We start from the raw sequence: 19,622 nt of genomic DNA, 5'->3' as shown, positions 1-19,622 counted from the left end.
AAAATTCACGTCATTGTACTTACCTCGCCATCAAACGCATGCTCTGCACGTTAGTTAAACGTGACAATGCAATATTAGTAGTCTAATAACATATCACAATCACTCAAGCACCAACCACACTAGCACTCAATCAATCCAACCAATTCAATCACACATTCAATCAGCCAGTCCAATCAATTCAATCACACTCAACTCGCATACGTGGCCGAACAACTTTCCACGACCTCCCGGTCCTTTCACACCGCCGCGCCATCTGCGCCTCAGGCCCAATCTCACACCGCGCCCATCTGCGCCTCGGGCTCAACCTTAGATCAAGCCGGGCTCGGTCCCGCGTAACCACGCCTCAGGACATTTCTCTCGACCCGCGTAACCACGCCTCAGTTCATTACTTGCCTTTCTAGCCACACCCGCGTAACCACGCCTCAGGTTGGCAGCCTCCGAGATCAAGCCGGGCTCACCCCGCGTAACCACGCCTCAGACATTTCTCTCGACCCGCGTAACCACGCCTCGGTCATTACTTGCCTTTCTAGCCACACCCGCGTAACCACGCCTCGGGTTGGCGCCCTCGATCAAGCCGGGCTCGGTCCCCGTAACCACGCCTCAGGACATTTTTCCCTTTCCAATGACCCGCGTAACCTACGCCTCGTGTCTAACTCACCTTTCACGGCCCGCGTAAACACGCCTCGGCTCGGCCTCCGATCGATCCGGGCTTTTCTCATGCACATGCACCACAATACAAATTCACCATGCTCTTAGTCATATAAATCAATTTCAATCACCACCCATTCACCAATGTCAATCTAGCACGCCACATCAGTCAACTCAATTCATGCTCCCGACATCGGCCCACCGACCCGACATTCAAGTCAACACATTCAATTGATTCCAATTCACCCACAAGCGCCACGACAATTCGGTCATGCTATTTACCTCGACTCAATCACTAAATTAGCCACACAATTATCACCACAATAATTCACCAATTAAGCACAATCAGTCTAATTAGCCCACGCCTAATTAAATTCATAAGCTGGTACTAAATTTCACCCTAAACAAGTCTAAAAATACCCAAAGTACTAGGTAGGGTTTAGGAAGTCACTTACCTAAGTTTGGCCCGGGAAAAGTCGGCTCGGGCCCAAAATGGCCAGGGTGAATGCACTGACCGGGCGCGGCGCGGGCCAACAGCGCGTGGCCGGCCAACGCGGCACAATGGCCGATCGGCGTGCCTCGGCGCACGGGCGCAGCTGGGCCGTGCGGCGTGCCAAGGGGCGCACGGGCGAACGGCCTGGGCGACGCGCCTGGCCGGACGGCGACGCGCTGGTCGGACGGGCCACGGCCCGGCCGGCTTGGCCGCTTGGCTATGGCCGGGGCCGGCCCGAAGCCGCTTGGCCACGGCCGGGCTGGGCTGGTCGGGCCGGGCCGGGCTAGCCGGGTTTGGGCGGCGACCGCGGCGGCGGGGCGACTACGGCGACGGCGACAAGGGCAAGCGCGGTGGTGGCGAGCGGCGACGACGAGCCGCAGGAGGGTGGAGGTCGGCCGGGGTGGAGGCGAGAGGGAGAGAGAGAAAGCATGGGCCGAGGGGGTGGCGGACCGGTGGCGACGCGCGGCACACATGGCCGCGGGCGACGGCAATGGCAACAAGGCGACAATACGCGGCGGCGATTTGCCGGGAGGAGAGAGGGAGGTCGGCCTCGGGCGGTGAGGGCGAGGTGAGGGAGAGAGAAGCCGGGCCGAGCTGGGGGCAATGCGACGAGCTGGCCGGACGAGCCGGGCGACGGGCGAGCCGGCGGCCGAGCGGCCGACGACGGGGGCGGCTAGGCGACGCGGCGGCGACTCGCGCGGCAATGGGACGAGCGCGAGCCGAGCTCACGCGCTCGGGAGGAGGAGAAGGCAGAGTCGGGCGAGGCTACCGGGCGACACGGCGGCGCGACGACGGCGCGGGGAGGACGATGGCATCCTCGGCTGGTAGGGCGGCGTTGGGCGGAGGCGGAACGACGGTCGAACGGCGGTCAGTGAGCAGGGCACGGCGGAGCAGAACCAGTCGGGCGAAGGAAGAAGGAGAAGAAGAAGAAGAAGTAGAAGAAGAAGAAGAAGAAGAAGAAAGAAAAGGGAAATAAGGGAAGAGGAGAGAGAGAGAGAGAGTGTGGTTGCATGGGGAAGGGGAAACGTGCGCATGGCAGGGGGTGGGACGTGCGCGGAGGGGACGTGCTCAGCGCGGCAGAGGGAGGAGAGAGAGAGAGAGAGAGAGAGAGAGAGAGAGAGAGAGAGAGAGAGAGAGAGAGAGAGAGAGACTCAAAGTCAAACCTCTCACTTGAGTGCGATCCAACGGACACGGTTCAAACCCGAAAACGATCTAACGGTCCCCTATAATCCTAATTAATAATATTGGAAAATGGGCAAAATAAAATAAGCCAAAACACACCACGAGGGAGGTCTACCAGTCCAAATCCGCACCCGGTCAAAAATCCACTTTTCACATACTCCGGGTAATACCGACGCTGGCCACAATAATATCGACACCGTCCAATTAAATTCGTCCCAGAACTCCAAGAAATTCGACACCAAAGTTTGGGCTCTAAATAACGGCCAAATTCGATCGAGTGCGATTCTAGCAAAATCTCTATTTTTAAAACAAGAACCCGAGAGTGATCAGTTCCCAGGCGAGATTCTATTATAAGCGCACTGACGAATTAAACGTTCTATAAATCCCAAAAATGGGTCAAAATTCGGAATGTCACAACTCTTCCCCCCTTACAAAAATTTCGTCCTCGAAATTTACAATCCAACCCAACGGTTCAAACAAATGGGGGGTATTGGTGTCGCATCAACTCTTCGCTTTTCCGTGTCGCACCTTCAGTCCCATGATATTCCCAAATCACCTTAACTGTTCCGATTGACTGCCGAACCAACTCGGAACCCGTGATGCTCCTCTCACCCACTTCATCCCATCAAACCGGTGTTATGTAAACTCTGTCATATAGTGCTTCGAATAGTGCCATTCTGATACTCTGCTGATAGCTATTATCGTAGGCGAATTCAACCAAATGTAGCTGTTCCTCTCAACCACCCTTAAAATCTAAAACACATGCTCGCAGCATATCCTCTAAAGTCTGAATCGTCCTTTCAGACTGGCCATCCGTATGGGGATGGTAGGCCGTGCTAAACTGCAACTTCGTTCCTAGTGCCATATGATGACTTTTCCAAAAGGCGGCAGTAAATTTAAGATCACGGTCCGAAGTGATCGTCACTGGTACTCCATGGAGACGGACTATATGTCGCACATACAAATCGGCATACCTTTCCAAGGCGAAATCTTTTTTTTTTTTTTGCACCGGTAGAAAATGTGCTGATTTTGTCAACCGATCAACTATCACCCAGATCGAATCATGACCCCTCTGACTTCTCGGCAATCCCATTACAAAGTCCGTTATGATGTGTTCCCATTTCCACTCAGGGATTTCAAATGGCTGCAACATTCCACCCGGCTTACAATGTTGTGCCTTCACTTGCTGACATGTTAAACACTTGGCCACGTGCTTGGCTACGTCCACTTTCATGCCGTTCCACCAATAATGCTGTCGCAAGTTCTGATACATTTTCGTACTACCCGGGTGAATACTGTAATTGCTACGGTGTGCTTCAGACAAAATCTCTTCCTTCAGTTCTGTATCATTGGGTACACATAACCGTCCACGGAACTTTAGAATTCCATCCTCGGATACCTGAAAATCCGATTTCCTTTTTGTGGCATCCATACTCAAAATCTTCTGAGTCTCCGGGTCCGTCGATTGTAAAGCCTTAATTTTAGTCTGTATTTCTGGAGTAGACTCGAGACATGACTCACTTCAAACTTAAATTTCGAATCCCGAACTCCCTCCAACAGAGTCCACTCCTTGACCATCATATGCGCGATGCTCGATTTCCGACTCAGTGCATCCGCTACCTTATTAGCTTTTCAAGGGTGATACATAATCTCGCAGTCGTAATCCTTAAGGAGTTCCATCCAACGGCGCTGTCTCATATTTAATTCCTTTTGGGAGAACAAGTACCTTAAACTTTGATGGTCCGTATAAATCTGAAATTTCTCCCCACACAGGTAGTGTCTCCAAATCTTAAGAGCGAAAATAATCGCGGCCAATTCTAAGTCATGCGTCGGATAGTTCTGCTCGTGTGACCTCAACTGTCGCGATGCGTATGCCACTACTTTCCCGTGTTGCATTAGCACGTATCCCAATCCTCTTAACGACGCGTCACTGTAAATCTCATATCCTCCTAGTCTTGACGAGATTGTCAACACTGGTGCGGTCATCAACCTCCGCTTTAACTCTTGAAAACTCTTTTCACACTTGTCCGTCCATTCAAACCTCGTCTCCTTCTTTTATAACCGCGTCAACGGTGTCGCTACTGTCGAAAACCTTTTCATGAAACATTTGTAATATCTTGCCAGACCTAAGAAACTTCGAACCTCTATCACTGTCGTCGATCTGGGCTAATTCGTAACTGCCTCAATCTTTGTCGGGTCCACTGAAACTCCATTCCCAGAAGTCACATGTCCAAGAAATGCTACCCAATTTAGCAAGAACTCGCACTTACTAAACTTGGCATAAAGTGCGTGTTCTCTCAAAGTCCGTAGAACCATCCGTAGATGTTGTTCGTATTCCTCAAGGCTCCTTGAATACACTAAGATGTCGTCGATGAATACAATAACGACTGATCCAAGAATTCCCTAAACACCCGATTCAGCAAATCCATGAATGTAGCTGGGGCGTCAATCAATCCAAATGGTATCACTGTAAACTCATAGTGCCCATATCTCGTCCTAAATGCCATCTTCGACACATCCTCCTTCTTAATCCTTAATTAGTAATAGCCAGTCCTCAAATCGATCTTAGAAAACATTGACACCCCGTGTAACTGGTCAAACCGGTCATCAATCATTGGTAGTGGGTACTTATTCTTAATGGTCGCCTGATTCAACTGCCTGTAGTCGATGCACAACCTCAAGGACCTGTCCTTTTTCCTCACGAACAACACTGGCGCTCCCCATGGAGACGCACTCGGGCAAATAAAACATTTATCCAATAACTCCTGCATTTGAACTTTCAATTCTTTCAATTCTAACAGCGACATCCTATAGGGTGCTTTCGAAATTGGTTCCGTCCCTAGGGCCAACTCAACCACAAATTCCACTTCACTATCAGGTAGCAATCCCGGCAATTCCTTAAAGACAAAGCTCAATCCATCCAATTTCAATCCAACAGTCTCCCAAAACCAATCACATCGATTCTTTACAAAATCTAAAATTTCTAAGCAACACTCATCCTTCCAAACCGGTCCAAAAATGTCATCAGTAATCCATAAATCCTTAAATCGATCGTGCCTATTTACCATAAAATTGATTATAAGTCTTACATGACCACTCAAGCGATAACTTCAAAATCATCTTCTATTGTACCCAATACCATCTCATAACGCATCTAGACTTTCAAGGCGCATCATTCACTTCCTTCTCAGCCACAACATACACTTTTCCTTACGTCCTTAGTCGATTCTGATAAATCTGCGAGGCAGCTCTCGCTTAATGTCCTACCTGCGGTCGCTGCGATTGCATTAGTGACCTAACCTGTCGGTTCAACAATTTCTCACTTCGTGACCTTACTGTCCACATCCACAACATGCTCCACTTCTACCTTGGCAATAGTCATTCCTATGCCTCTTTCCATAAGACCGACATGCGGCGTTGGAGTCGTAGTTCGACTTCCCAAAGTTCTTTCTTACTAGAGGAACAAATCTCCGATTCTCTGTCATAGACTTCTTCCCAAGTTCTTATTGTCCCTAACCGGCGCGTACCACGATCCAGAAGCGATAGCCCTGTCACTCATATCCATTTCAACTATCGAGCCCTCTCATACAGCTCATTGTAATCCCTTAAGACACAAGAGTACTAACTGATTGCAAAGTTCCGATTTCAATCCATCCCAGAACCTCCTTGTTCTATCCACACGATCATTGACTATCCTTGGTGCGTACTTAGACAACCTTACAAACTCGATCTCATACTGATCAACTGACATTCAATTTTAGCGAAGCCGAAGAAACTCTGTCATTTTCTGTTCTCGCGCACTCTCTGAAAGTACCTCCCATTGAAGGCCTCGATAACGACACCCCAGCTTGGAAATATGCCCTCTGAAATATCCCACTTCGGGGCCCTTTTACCAATCCTTTGCATCTCCTTAGAGTTGATATATAGCCAGGGTCACTTTCTCCTCACCAGTGCACCCGAATACCTCCAAAGCAATGTAGCCTCAGGATCACCTTTACCATCGAACTTCAGAGGTTTCGATTTCAAATATTTTCCAACCAGCTGACGCATCTATCTGACTGCATTAACTTGCCCTTGACCTTGATTCCCAACATTTCCATTAACGGCGACAATAATGGCCTCGATATCGGTGGCATTAGTAGCAACAGTAGCATTTCGCTCCTCGGTTTGCCTCCCCATTAAAATTCCAACTCCCTCGAGTGCCCTCAAAATTCCATCCACTATGGGATCCTCTGCAACTCTAACTTGCGGACCTACACGACCTCGACCTCGACCTCTTCCTTGACTACTCATACTCACAGGGTTCACACCACCCACTTACCTGTTATAATTCCCCTCGGGAATTAAAGACCTAGGCCAACTATACCAGTCTAAAGCCCTAGGCAGTGAATCACAACAATAATTCACTAAGCAGGCAGCCAATCACAATCGACAACCAATCACAACCAACATAGTTCGTGCACTTACCTCAAGTCCTGACGCACCTGCACCTCACATAATATTGCATAAAAATCACTTAGCAAATCACAATCACACAGTCTGGGGTACGCATGGCACACAAATCTCCCTAACTAACTACCCCAAAGTCATCGCTCCTTATCACTCCAGTTTCGACCATCTTGGTTCGAGCTGACCTTGCTCTGATACCAAATCAACAGGGATGTCACGCCCCGAACCCCAACGGGCTCGCGACACCCCTTCCACGGTCGTATTGAACGCGACGTCCCAGGACGCGTTGCCGACTCAAACGAACTACGCAAGCGGAAGCGAAATAAAACAACCCAGACAGTAAAATATGACGAAGGGATAGCACAAAACAATAATTTCAAATACACAACATTAAAACGGAGTAGTGGTTGGATATCCTACTTCGCTATACAAAAGAGGGGCACACAAAAATATGGGGCAACTTGACCCGTCCTTGATCTCCGAGATACCCTTGCAGCGTCTCCAGTCACTCATGGTCGCGGATCTGAAATGGTTATATAATAACCGTGAGAACGAGTCTCAATAAGCAACCCCCTAAACCCCACGTAGGCCAATGCGTACCCAGACAAGTCATACATGCAATCTACCCCATAACATATAAAATTCACGTCATTGTACTTACCTCGCCATCAAACGCATGCTCTGCACGTTAGTTAAACGTGACAATGCAATATTAGTAGTCTAATAACATATCACAATCACTCAAGCACCAACCACACTAGCACTCAATCAATCCAACCAATTCAATCACACATTCAATCAGCCAGTCCAATCAATTCAATCACACTCAACTCGCATACGTGGCCGAACAACTTTCCACGACCTCCCAGGTCCTTTCACACTGCCCGCGCCACTGCGCCTCAGGCCCAATCTCACAGCCCGCGCCACTGCGCCTCAGGCTCAGCCCTTAGATCAAGCCGGGCTCGGTCCCGCGTAACCACGCCTCAGGACATTTCTCTCGACCCGCGTAACCACGCCTCGAGGTCATTACTTGCCTTTCTAGCCACACCCGCGTAACCACGCCTCGGGTTGGCGACCCCGATCAAGCCGGGCTCGGTCCCGCGTAACCACGCCTCAGGACATTTCTCTCGACCCGCGTAACCACGCCTCGGGTCATTACTTGCCTTTCTAGCCACACCCGCGTAACCACGCCTCAGGTTGCGCCACCGAATCAAGCCGGGCTCGGTCCCGCGTAACCACGCCTCGGACATTTTTCCTTTCCAATGACCCGCGTAACCTACGCCTCAGGTCTAACTCACCTTTCACACCCAGCGTAAACACGCTCGGCTCGCCTCCGATCGATCCGGGCTTTTCTCATGCACATGCACCACAATACAAAATTCACCATGCTCTTAGTCATATAAATCAATTTCAATCACCACCCATTCACCAATGTCAATCTAGCACGCCACATCAGTCAACTCAATTCATGCTCCCGACATCGGCCCACCGACCCGACATTCAAGTCAACACATTCAATTGATTCCAATTCACCCACAAGCGCCACGACAATTCAGTCATGCTATTTACCTCAGTCAATCACTAAATTAGCCACACAATTATCACCACAATAATTCACCAATTAAGCACAATCAGTCTAATTAGCCCACGCCTAATTAAATTCATAAGCTGGTACTAAATTTCACCCTAAACAAGTCTAAAAATACCCAAAGTACTAGGTAGGGTTTAGGAAGTCACTTACCTAAGTTTGGCCCGGGAAAAGTCGGCTCGGGCCCAAAATGGCTAGGGTGAATGCGATCTGATCGGGCGCGGCGCGGGCCAACAGCGCGGTGGCCGGCCAACGCGGCACAATGGCCGATCGGCGTGCTCGGCGCGCGGGTGCGCAGCTGGCCGTGCGGCGTGCCAAGGGCGCACGGGCGAACGGTCCGGGCGACGCGCCTGGTCGGACGGGCGACGCGCCCGGTCGGACGGGCGACGCGCCCGGGCCTGGACGGGCACGGCGGGCGGCGAGCTCGGCCACGGCTCGGGCCGGCTTGGGCCGCTTGGCTACGGCCCGGGCCGGCTCCGAGCCGCTGGCCACGGCCCGGGCCGGGCCGGGCCGGGCCGGGCCGGGCTAGCCGGGTCGGGGCGGCGACCGGCGGCGGCGGCGACGGGGCGGCGACGGCGACGGCGGCGCGTGGTGGCGAGCTGCGCGACGACGAGCCGCAGGAGGGTGGAGGTCGGCCTGGGGTGGAGGCGAGAGGGAGAGAGAGAAAGCTCTGGGCCGAGGGGGTGGCGACCGCTGGCGACGCGGCGGCACAAATATGCGGCGACTGGCAATGGGCAACAAGGACAAAAGGCACGCGGCGGCGACGAGCCGGAGGAGAGATGGAGGTCGGCCTAGGCTGGTGAGGGCGAGGGTGAGGGAGAGAGAAGTCAGGGGCCGAGAAGGGGGGCAATGCGACGAGCTGGCCTGGACGATTTAGCCGGGCGACGGGCGAGCTGGCTGCGAGCAGCCGAATGACGACGGGGCGACTAGGCGACGCGGCGGCGACTCGCGGCGACTCGCGGCAGCGGGACGGCGGCGAGCCGAGCTTACGCGCTCGGGAGGAGGAGAAGGCAGAGTCGGGCGAGGCTACCGGGCGACACGGCGGCACGACGACGGCGCGGGGAGGACGGCGGCATCCTCGGCTGGTAGGGCAGCGTCGGGCGGAGGCGGAACGACGGTCGAACGGCGGTCAGTGAGCAGGGCACGGCGGAGCAGAACCAGTCGGGCGAAGGAAGAAAGAAGAAGAAGAAGAAGAAGAAGAAGAAGAAGAAAGAAGAAAAGGGAAATAAGGGAAGAGGAGAGAGAGAGAGAGTGGTTGCATGGGGAAGGGGAAACGTGCGCATGGCAGGGGGTGGGACGTGCGCGGAGGGGACGTGCTCAGCGCGGCAGAGGGAGGAGAGAGAGAGAGAGAGAGAGAGAGAGAGAGAGAGAGAGAGAGAGAGAGAGAGAGACTCAAAGTCAAACCTCTCACTCGAGTGCGATCCAACGGACACGGTTCAAACCCGAAAACGATCTAACGGTCCCCTATAATCCTAATTAATAATATTGGAAAATGGCCAAAATAAAATAAGCCAAAACACACCACGAGGGAGGTCTACCAGTCCAAATCCGCACCCGGTCAAAAATCCACTTTTCACATACTCCGGTAATACCGACGCTGGCCACAATAATATTGATACCGTCCAATTAAATTCGTCCCGGAACTCCAAGAAATTCGACACCAAAGTTTGGGCTCTAAATAACGGCCAAATTCGATCGAGTGCGATTCTAGCAAAATCTCTATTTTTAAAACAAGAACCCGAGAGTGATCAGTTCCTAGGCGAGATTCTATTATAAGCGCACTGACGAATTAAACGTTCTATAAATCTCAAAAATAGGTCAAAATTCGGAATGTCACAGGTGGAACTCAGCCACCGACGAGCCAAATCAGCCGTCGGCCAGCTTTACCTGAGGTCGCCTAAGGTCGCGCGACCCAGGCAACGCCGCTTGAGGTTGCGTGACCTCAAGCGAGGCTGGCCGGCACCAGACTTGCTTGCCGATAGCCAAATCTATCCTCGCTGGTGACGTCACATGAGATGGGGACATTTCCGAAATTATGAAAGTTGAGCGAGGGCAAAGTTGGGAGAAAAGAATTGTATTTGCATTCTGGAAATGCTCAAAACTCGAAACACTTTCAAACCTACCTTGGGCCAAAGGCCTAAATGCAATTGCAACTTCCCAAGCTCTTCAAAAAATTTACCAAACGATATTTGTATTTGCCCGGGGGACTTTAGACACCCTTGACTACATAATTTTTATGAGATAATTGTCCAAAAAGTCCTAAATCTATTACACTTTTGCTAATTCAATCATGACCTTTTAATTATATCAATTGAGTCATAAACCTTTTCACGTTTTACCAATTGAGTCCATCCGGCCAACTTCGGCCGGAAATCGTTAACGTGGATGCCGGCCATCCTACGTGGCACGTCGTTAGCTATTATCAAGTCTTTACTACTTGTTGAGTGTATGCCTAATTAAAGTTCTCGCTACATCATATAACGGGATCGCTGATAGATTAGCTACATTTGGTTAGACCGACTTACATGTTGGTTGTTGTGTCAATGTTCTAACTTCCTCCACCAACAACAAATGGAAAGATTGTCAAATACCTAATTGTAATTCCATGGACGAACGGGATTTCGCGTGTTACATATAACTCTCTTCAACGAGTCTAATGAAGAGTTCTCAATTTTTGCCCATACTACTATCCAATAATGGACCGGTCTGTAAAATTCTCGATAAAAACTACTTCATCCGATTGTGATGTCATATTGTGCATCTTGCTATATTTCATTCCGAAATTTTATAATTCCGACTCACTTATCTTGAATTAAGACTAGAATATATCCTGATCGGTTCATTTGTCTGGGAAGAGCACAGAGTACAAATCATGGTTGTTAGCTAGTCTAAATCATAGCGTGAAGGGACGGGCAAGCAAAGTCAGAGTCTTCAGCCGTCTTGCTTGCTTGCATTCTCCATTTCTTTGGTCCCAACCAAAGAAAGAAGGGACAAGGCAAAAGCCGACAAAAAACCTACTTCAAAAACCAAAAAGTCTCCTGTCAACGTTCAACGTTGGAGGGCTAGTTGTTTTCGTGAATTTCCTCGAAGGTGCGTGTAGGTCAGGTAATTACCTCCTCTCCGTTTCTTATGGTTTCGGCACGTGATATAATTCGACGTACAATCATAAAGAGTAGAGTGTAAAAGCGAGAAAAAAAATTCAGGACACAATATTTTCATCCCGAGTCACCCTTAAACTAGGGTCAAGTCCAGTAGAGAATTTCACTATTATTAACATATCGCACCACTCTGTTACATCTTTTATATACTCAATAGCTATTTATGAGCCCAAATCCAAACTACCAATAAAATATTGACTCAAACTATAAAAGCTCAGGTGGCTCGGGAGCGTGACCCCCGTGTCTTTCTATCGATGGGGAGTATGAATCATACCTCAACAGCACATGGATTACGATTAGGGTGAGATGAGAGATCGGTATTTATCATGAGAATATTGCACATACATAACTTATAGATGATGCGACGGTCAAAATCAATCACGACATAATGATTGTATGAAGACTTGTGTTTTTCAGTGGGATTCGGTGTTGGGTTCTCAGAGTTTCTCTTTTGTGTCTTGATAAATTTAAATATTTGATGTGATACTGTGGAAATTCACCTGGATCATATATATTATACTTTCCAATTTGTCTGCGACTCCAAATAATTGTCGTTGATCTGATAGCATTCGTTGTAATGGTTACTGTTATCTAACTATACTTTCTTTTTCCTTCTTGAAATGAAAGAAGAGAGCAGATATAGTTCATGAGCTACAAATGTGAACACACATATATTCGATAAGGGTAAGTATAACTCTAACCCTATCAAGGGTTGGAGGAGAGTTTGCCACCAAATAATGTCCATCAAATTTCCATCATAGCCCTAATTCGTAACATGCATTTTCTCCTCACCTACTTGCTCTGCTTATGCTGATGTTGAAAGGAGGAACATGTAAACCTAGTAACATTTTTGCCTTCTGCGGAAGAACAAACTTGTCGTTTTCTGGCTTACGGTTAAACTGATCTGGAAAATCTGGTTTCGCCGGCTTTTATTGATTTAAGCAGCATTTGTTTCCAGCAAGGACTTTTAACAGTGTTAATTCCTACAGTTTGGTCTTCAACATGAGTGTTCAGAAACCATGGATTTACGCAAAGTGGGCTAATTACTTCGTCTTCAAGGGTGTTCTAATAGACCAAAGGGCAAACACATACTGAAGCAAAGACCATTTTCTAGATGAGATTCAGCGAGCATTAAAAATTATTCCATGTTCGAATTCCCTCTTTCATCATCAGTGTCCCACAGTAGACATGCTCTGCAACAAAAGCAATTACTAGCACTAGTAAAAACCCAAAGATGAAAACTGAGAAAGATGAAAACTTCAATGAGCTTTTTTTTTGGCTTCAGTTAAGAATAAAGCGGAAAAGAGGATTGAGGAATTTTTTTGTATATTTTGACGTGTAGAAAAGAGTACACGAAGAGCCATTTTATAGGCTTTATTAGATAACTATTTAAGATGATAAGATAAACACAATATCAAATATAATCAATCAAGTATATGCACTATCAATATGCAGAGTCTAGTAAATATCATAATATCACTAACATTCCCCCAAGGTTAGTTGGAACAATTCAACTTGAGTTTGAAAATTAATCCGAACATTGTCCCAAAATCTTTTGTTGGGCATGGAGGATGCGAGATGCCTATGGTGGCTCCAAGCTTCCGTTGACAACGAGATTTCAATATGTTGATCGTTTGACGGCGGCGAGTATGGTGGTGGTTTTGGCTTCTTGAATGAGAAGTGAAAAGTCGAGAATCGGAGGCAATAGAGTCGAACAACATGCGTCCTTTGCGGTCGACTTTGCTGTAGGGACGGTAACTTAACAAACGTGGCCGATACAGCTGGCGTGGCTACAGTAAGTGGAATGAGCTAGGCTTTGTTGAGCAAAAACCGAGACGAGTTAGAATGTCAAGTTTCGAATTTCGTTTGACTCAATTCAAATGTTCTTGTTTTCAAGCTTGATCTAATATCACAAATATTAAATGTCTTTGTCGCCAATTGACTAACTCGAATAAAAATAGGTGGAATCATGTTCTCGTGTTCATCGTGTCGAGCTTGAGATGCTTGTAGAAGTTTGGTCGGCATTTCTTGTCGCGAGTATTCTGCAGAATATGAACTCCACACGTCATAAATTTGCGAAAAACTAGGTTTCTTGGAAAATTATCTTTTTGAAGAAACTAAATTTGATGGAAGTAATATCTAACAATAGAGAAAAATTATAGTGCCTTTACTATACATGGGAAATCTACCGGAAACAAAAATCAAATCGTGTGATATTTTTCAGTATGGTAAGTAAATCCTGCATATTTAAAGAAAAGCCAGAAAAAAATAAGTAAAGTAAATGAATTTGGGACCATAAATTTAAAATTTATCTCTCGGAAGAAACGAACTTTAATGGAAGTAATATTTAACAATAGAAAAAAACACATAATGCCTTTAATACAAGTGGGAAATTTACAAGAAACAAAAACTAGATATAGAAAAACTAAAAAGCAATGAAAGTGATTCGAGACTATCACTTTAAATTGCAATTGAATAATTGAGGATGATTTAATCTTTTTGATGAAAACTTGGTAGATTTAGTCATTTTTTTTATCATGAGGTTTAGGGTGTGAGCGGTTCCAGGTTCCTTATTTTTTAGAACCTGAAACCTACCCGTCGGAATTTGAAACCTAAAATTTATCATGTCACAGGTTCCAGGGTTTAACAAGTTCTTTTATTTATTTATTTATTTCATTTCGCCAAAGAGAATATAAAAGATTAGTTTTTCTGGTATTACGATTCAAATAAATATAATTAAAATGAGAAGTAATTGTGTGAATCGATACTATGAGCAAGCGGTTCCATGTTCCGTATAAGTTTCTTTGCTGCGCTAGATCACTTTGCCTCTGACTTCTGGCATCTGACCGCTTCTTCGGCCAAGGCAAGCAGTGGTAAGTTCTATTGGCACTCATAAGTATGAGATGTATGAAGTATGGCGCTCCTGCTGTCCTTACAGGCACATGTGTGCAAGGAGTTGCTTGTTGTAGTATGCTAACATGAGCCCTGGGTTGAAACTGTTCCAGATCATAGCGGCATAGCAAAATGGTCAACTGATATGCACATTTCATCCTTTTCCTTTTTTTAATCACGGAACATGCCACTGATACGAAGCTATGGAGTTCCTGTTTTGTTGTTGCTTCTAGTATATATATTATATTCATCATCAAGTGTGGTGCAAAATACATTTCAGATTTTAATTTTTTGAATTTGCTCGAGATGCAGCCATTGCAGCTTGTCCTTTTAGTGATTGGGGCCCAATAATTTATTAATTCGATTGTGCTCACTCATTCCTGTGATCTGCCTTTTGATTGGGGGAAAGGTTGATTTAAGGAGTTAATGCACTTAGTCACTTGTGTTGTGTGAGCCAAGCAGGCTAAAAGGACGAATTTAGAACTTCACTCAGTTATCTGGTTTCAGGCTTGATGGGATTTTCATATTTGGTAAGTTAATATTTTTCTTTTGCCGTGTTCTTCTTTTTGATGTTCACCTATGATGGTGCCTCCACTTGACTGGGGGAAAATATTGATTTCGGAAGGAGTTAATGCAAACATAAGTCCAGCAGGCTATTCACCTATATTATGGATGAATTTAGCAGTTGGCACTGTTATGTGGTTTCAGGCTCAATGGGATTTTCGTATTTGGTGAGTTAAAATTTTTCGTTTGCTGTGTCCTTCTCGTTTGATGTTCACCTATGATGTTGTCTCCCTCATGTGTCCAAAGTTGTAGAAACGAGAGGGTTGAATTGTTATGGATTCTTATAGCACATCATATTAAGCTATCTTAGGAACAACGGGACTAGGCCTTGAGGTTGCATCATTTATAGCAGTATTCCCTTTGGATTTTCTTTTTGAAGTGGGATGTGTTGTGTTGCACGTTCTTCGTCTTTATATCGTCATACTATGTTTAAGTAGGTCCTAGTAGCTGAGGAGGGCGATCGAGGGATATTGAGGTTCTTTGTGCTCCCATTTTCCCCACCTCATTTTACTTTACTTTTCTTGCTGTCTGGATATGGTGATGCTACCATTTGGCACACATCTGAGTGTGTTCTTACTGGTTTAATGATGTCCAGATAGAACGAGTTGATGCCATGTGCTGTATGATTCTCTTCTAAGGTTCTGCTGGTCTTGCTTCATCATGTCTTGAGTAATCTAGATGTCGCTTCTCTTATTGCGAGAGAAATTTAATATTCCCATACCTTAGAGTTTCAATTCATGAAGTTTGTCTTTGGTTTGTCCTAGTCATTTCATATCTGCCTGGCTAAGTCGTGGGGTATTATTTTCCTCTGTTACTGGGTTTACTTACAGTGAATTGTACTGATCTGGAACATAGTTTTGTTCGTCCTTGTTAATGCTTGGGTTGTCTTAACAATTGCCACACTTGTCCGCAATCGTTGGCCATGGTCTGGAAAAAACGTGTTTTTGTCAAAAGCGACTAGAAATCTATCTGATCACCATTTTGAACGGCGCCTCAGTTCAATAGTAGTTGTTTTCGCAGGCAAAAAATTTCAGTAGTTTGAGATCATTCAAATTGCATTGCTCTTGCTCAATGTACTCGGCTCGCGATTATTTTGGTTGTAATATTTCGTGCTTTCTATTAGTGTTCGAAGTGGAACAATCTTATGTCCTCCGGATGGCTGGAAAGAAATCAAACAAGAACATCAAAAAACATCGCAACCAAAACAAGGGAGGAGTAGAGTGAAAAATCAGAGTCATGTATCGCAAAAATCCTTGTATCAGAAGTGAAAAAAAATGAGAAACTAAAGCTGTGGCCTGTGTATTGTTGTCGTGTTTAACTTCGGTGTCAGGGTCAGACTGTCGTACTTGAGCCAACCTCTCATGGCAATTTCAGGTCAAATTTCGTTCTTTTATCCAAATGCAGATAGAACCGAAGATTATATGTGGCCGAGTTCAAAACCGACACGAGTTAGGTTGCCAACTTTTGAATTTCGGTTGACTCAGTTCACATGTTCTTGTATTCAAGCTTGATCTACTATCACAAATATTAAATGTCTTTGTCGGCAATTGACTAACTCGAATAAAAATAGGTGGAATCAAGTTCTCGTGTTCATCGTGTCGAGCCTGAGATGCTTGTAGAAGTTTGGTCAGCATTTCTTGTCTCGAGTATTCTGCAGAATATGAATGCCACAAATGCCATAAATTTGCGAAAAACTAGGTTTCTTGGAAAATTATCTTTTCGAAGAAACTAAATTTTATGGAAGTAATATCTAATAATAGAAAAAAATTATAGTGCCTTTACTGCACATGAGAAATCTACCGGAAACAAAAATCAAATTGTGTGATATTCTTTAGTATGGTAAGTAAATCCTGCATATTTAAAGAAAAGCCAGAAAAAAATAAGTAAAGTAAATGAATTTGGGACCATAAATTTAAAATTTATCTCTCGGAAGAAACGACCTTTAATGGAAGTAATATTTAACAATAGAAAAAAAACATGATGCCTTTAATACACGTGGGAAATTTACAAGAAACAAAAACTAGATATAGAAAAACTAAAAAACAATGAAAGTAATTCGAGACCACCACTTTAAATTGCAATTGAATAATTGAGGATGATTTTTTTTTGATTTTTTGGTGAAAAGTTGGTGGATTTAGTCATATATTTTTATGTGAATTTAAAGAAAAAGGGAATTTCATTTTGTAACTTTTCCTTTTTGGCTAAATTCTCCTCCTCTAACCCTCGAAACGATGGATGCCAATGCCTTCTTCGTCACTCCCACTCACTAAGCTCCTCCGCTCACCCTGTCCTCCCTCTTCCGCCGCCCTCCCCCTCCTCCGCCGCCGCGCCATGTCGTCCGCCGCCGCCGCCTCCGACCCCATCACTCCCTCCGGCACCCGCGTGGGCTGGATCGGCACCGGCGTCATGGGCCGCTCCATGTGCGGCCACCTCATGCGCGCCGGCTACGCCCTCACCGTCTTCAACCGCACCGTCGCCAAGGCCCAGCCCCTCGTCGACATGGGCGCCCGCCTCGCCGACTCCCCGCGCTCCCTCGCCGCCCTCTCCGACGTCGTCTTCTCCATCGTCGGCTACCCCTCCGACGTCCGCTCCGTCCTCCTGGATCCCTCCTCCGGCGCCCTCGCCTCCCTCCGCCCCGGCGGCGTTCTCGTGGACATGACCACCTCCGACCCCTCCCTCGCCGAGGAGATCTCCGCAGCCGCCTCCGCCAAGGGCTGCCACGCCGTCGACGCCCCCGTCTCGGGCGGCGACCGCGGCGCCCGCAACGCCGCCCTCTCGATCTTCGCGGGCGGCGACCCCGCGACGGTCCACAGGCTGGAGCCCCTGTTCGCCGTGATGGGGAAGGTCAATTACATGGGAGGCCCTGGGAAGGGGCAGTTCGCGAAATTGGGGAATCAAATCACCATCGCTTCGACGATGGTGGGGCTGGTGGAGGGCATGGTTTATGCCCATAAGGCGGGGCTCGATGTCGGGTTGTTCATAAGCGCGATATCGACCGGGGCCGCGGGCTCCAAGTCGCTGGATTTGTATGGGAACAGGATACTGCAGAGGGATTTCGAGGCCGGGTTCTATGTGAACCACTTTGTGAAGGATTTGGGGATATGCTTGAAGGAATGTGAGAGGATGGGGCTCGCATTGCCCGGCTTGGCGCTCGCTCAGCAGCTTTACTTGTCGCTCAAGGCTCACGGGGAGGGGGATTTGGGCACTCAGGCACTCATTCTGGCTCTCGAGCGGCTTAACAATGTTTCGCTCGAGAATGCGGGCTCCTCCAATCTATGAGTATGACCTCTGCTTAGTGTTCTTATTGTGTACTTATATTGGTATACATGGACAGATCGTCATTTGCTATGTACCGACAGTAATATTTGCCCTCTGTTGTATTGGTGTGTTAAGAGGAGTGGATATCTATGGTTGGCTATTGAATGTATAATTATGTGCTTCTATCTTTGGAATGTATGATAGACTGACTACATAAAGGTTGGGATTAATATGTTAATCAGGATTCGTGAGACGAAACGGAGTGTTCATCAAATGATTTGTCAGCTTGGACATTGTCCTCACTTTTATTGCAATTTGATGGTCACCGTGGTAACTCTCTGGATTCATAACAGTTTATGAGTTGTGTAGCAATACATGGAAAGGAGAATAGTATAACTATTATGGGCCTGCTGATGAGCTCTTGGTTTTCACATTTGGTTGCGGTAGCTAGACTTGTTTACTGTCTACGGACCAAAGTAGGTACTGATTTGTTTGGGTACGAAGGGAAATAGATTGTGGTATTCACATTCAGAATTTGAGATGAGAGCATTTTCTGTGAGAAACTCTTCCATTCTAGTAATGCACCCAAGGTATATATATTTCTTCTTATTCCTAGAAAGATTGTTAGTTCATTCATTGACTAAAAGCTACTTACAGCATCAAAGTGGCCATGATTTTCAGGACTGATATCTCCAATTTATCACTTAATTTGCGGCTGCCGCATTGGGCCAATAAATCAGGAATTTAGTTCCTTCTAACCCAATTGGATCTAATCGTGGATACCTTTGTGTGCAAGAGTTTTATGTGTTTGATGACACTACCTTCCTTCTAGCTGCCAACTTTTGTATCATTGATGGCATCTATGATCATCTCCAACACAATTTCTCTCTGATACTGTAACAAAACCATGAGAATAGCAACGTCAGGTGATCATGGTTGAATTAGCTTAGTTCCTTTCTTCAACAGCTTCCCTGTATCATCTCTGTCCACAAAAGCCAGTACAAGTTTGTGTCAATGGTTCTCAAGGAACAGGATTTGAAAGTGAGCAAATCATGTTGCATTAGTGCTCAGTGGTGACTCCAATTAGAATAACATGTAATCTGCTACAGGATAAGCAGGTACTAATGTGATCTCACAATTGTGACCACGATCGTGTGGCAAAGGGCACATATGAGCATCTAATAAGGCCCATTGACACCGAAATAATTCTCACTGTCTAATGTTCCGAATATTGTACTCTCGTCAACAGTCCCTTTTTTTGTGCATTCTCAGAGATACTTTAGGGAATTTTCTTTAAGAATGTTGTCTTTCTTTTGGGCTTGTCCAAGCCCTCTACAGATTTAGTTCAGGAAGAGAGAGAGTCCTGAACTGCTCATATTTTTAAGCAAAT

At 46.6% G+C, this 19,622-nt stretch overlaps 1 protein-coding gene across 1 annotated transcript; it reads left to right on the top strand.

Annotated features, from left to right (window-relative positions):
• The first annotated feature begins 17,175 nt into the window (after positions 1–17,175).
• Positions 17,176–18,404, top strand: LOC130140691 (probable 3-hydroxyisobutyrate dehydrogenase-like 1, mitochondrial). Its single transcript, XM_056320735.1, has one exon. It carries the CDS (start codon positions 17,210–17,212, stop codon positions 18,251–18,253), a length of 1,044 nt encoding a protein of 347 aa, XP_056176710.1. The 5' UTR covers positions 17,176–17,209; the 3' UTR covers positions 18,254–18,404.
• Positions 18,405–19,622: the final 1,218 nt, after the last annotated feature.

This window comes from Syzygium oleosum, unplaced genomic scaffold (assembly GCF_021117445.2).
Source record: "Syzygium oleosum isolate NSW1041296 unplaced genomic scaffold, Sole_v2.1 Sole_v2.21, whole genome shotgun sequence".
NCBI lineage: Eukaryota > Viridiplantae > Streptophyta > Magnoliopsida > Myrtales > Myrtaceae > Syzygium > Syzygium oleosum.
Note: the sequence above shows the minus strand (reverse complement) of the source record. Positions and strands in the feature narration are given on the sequence as shown.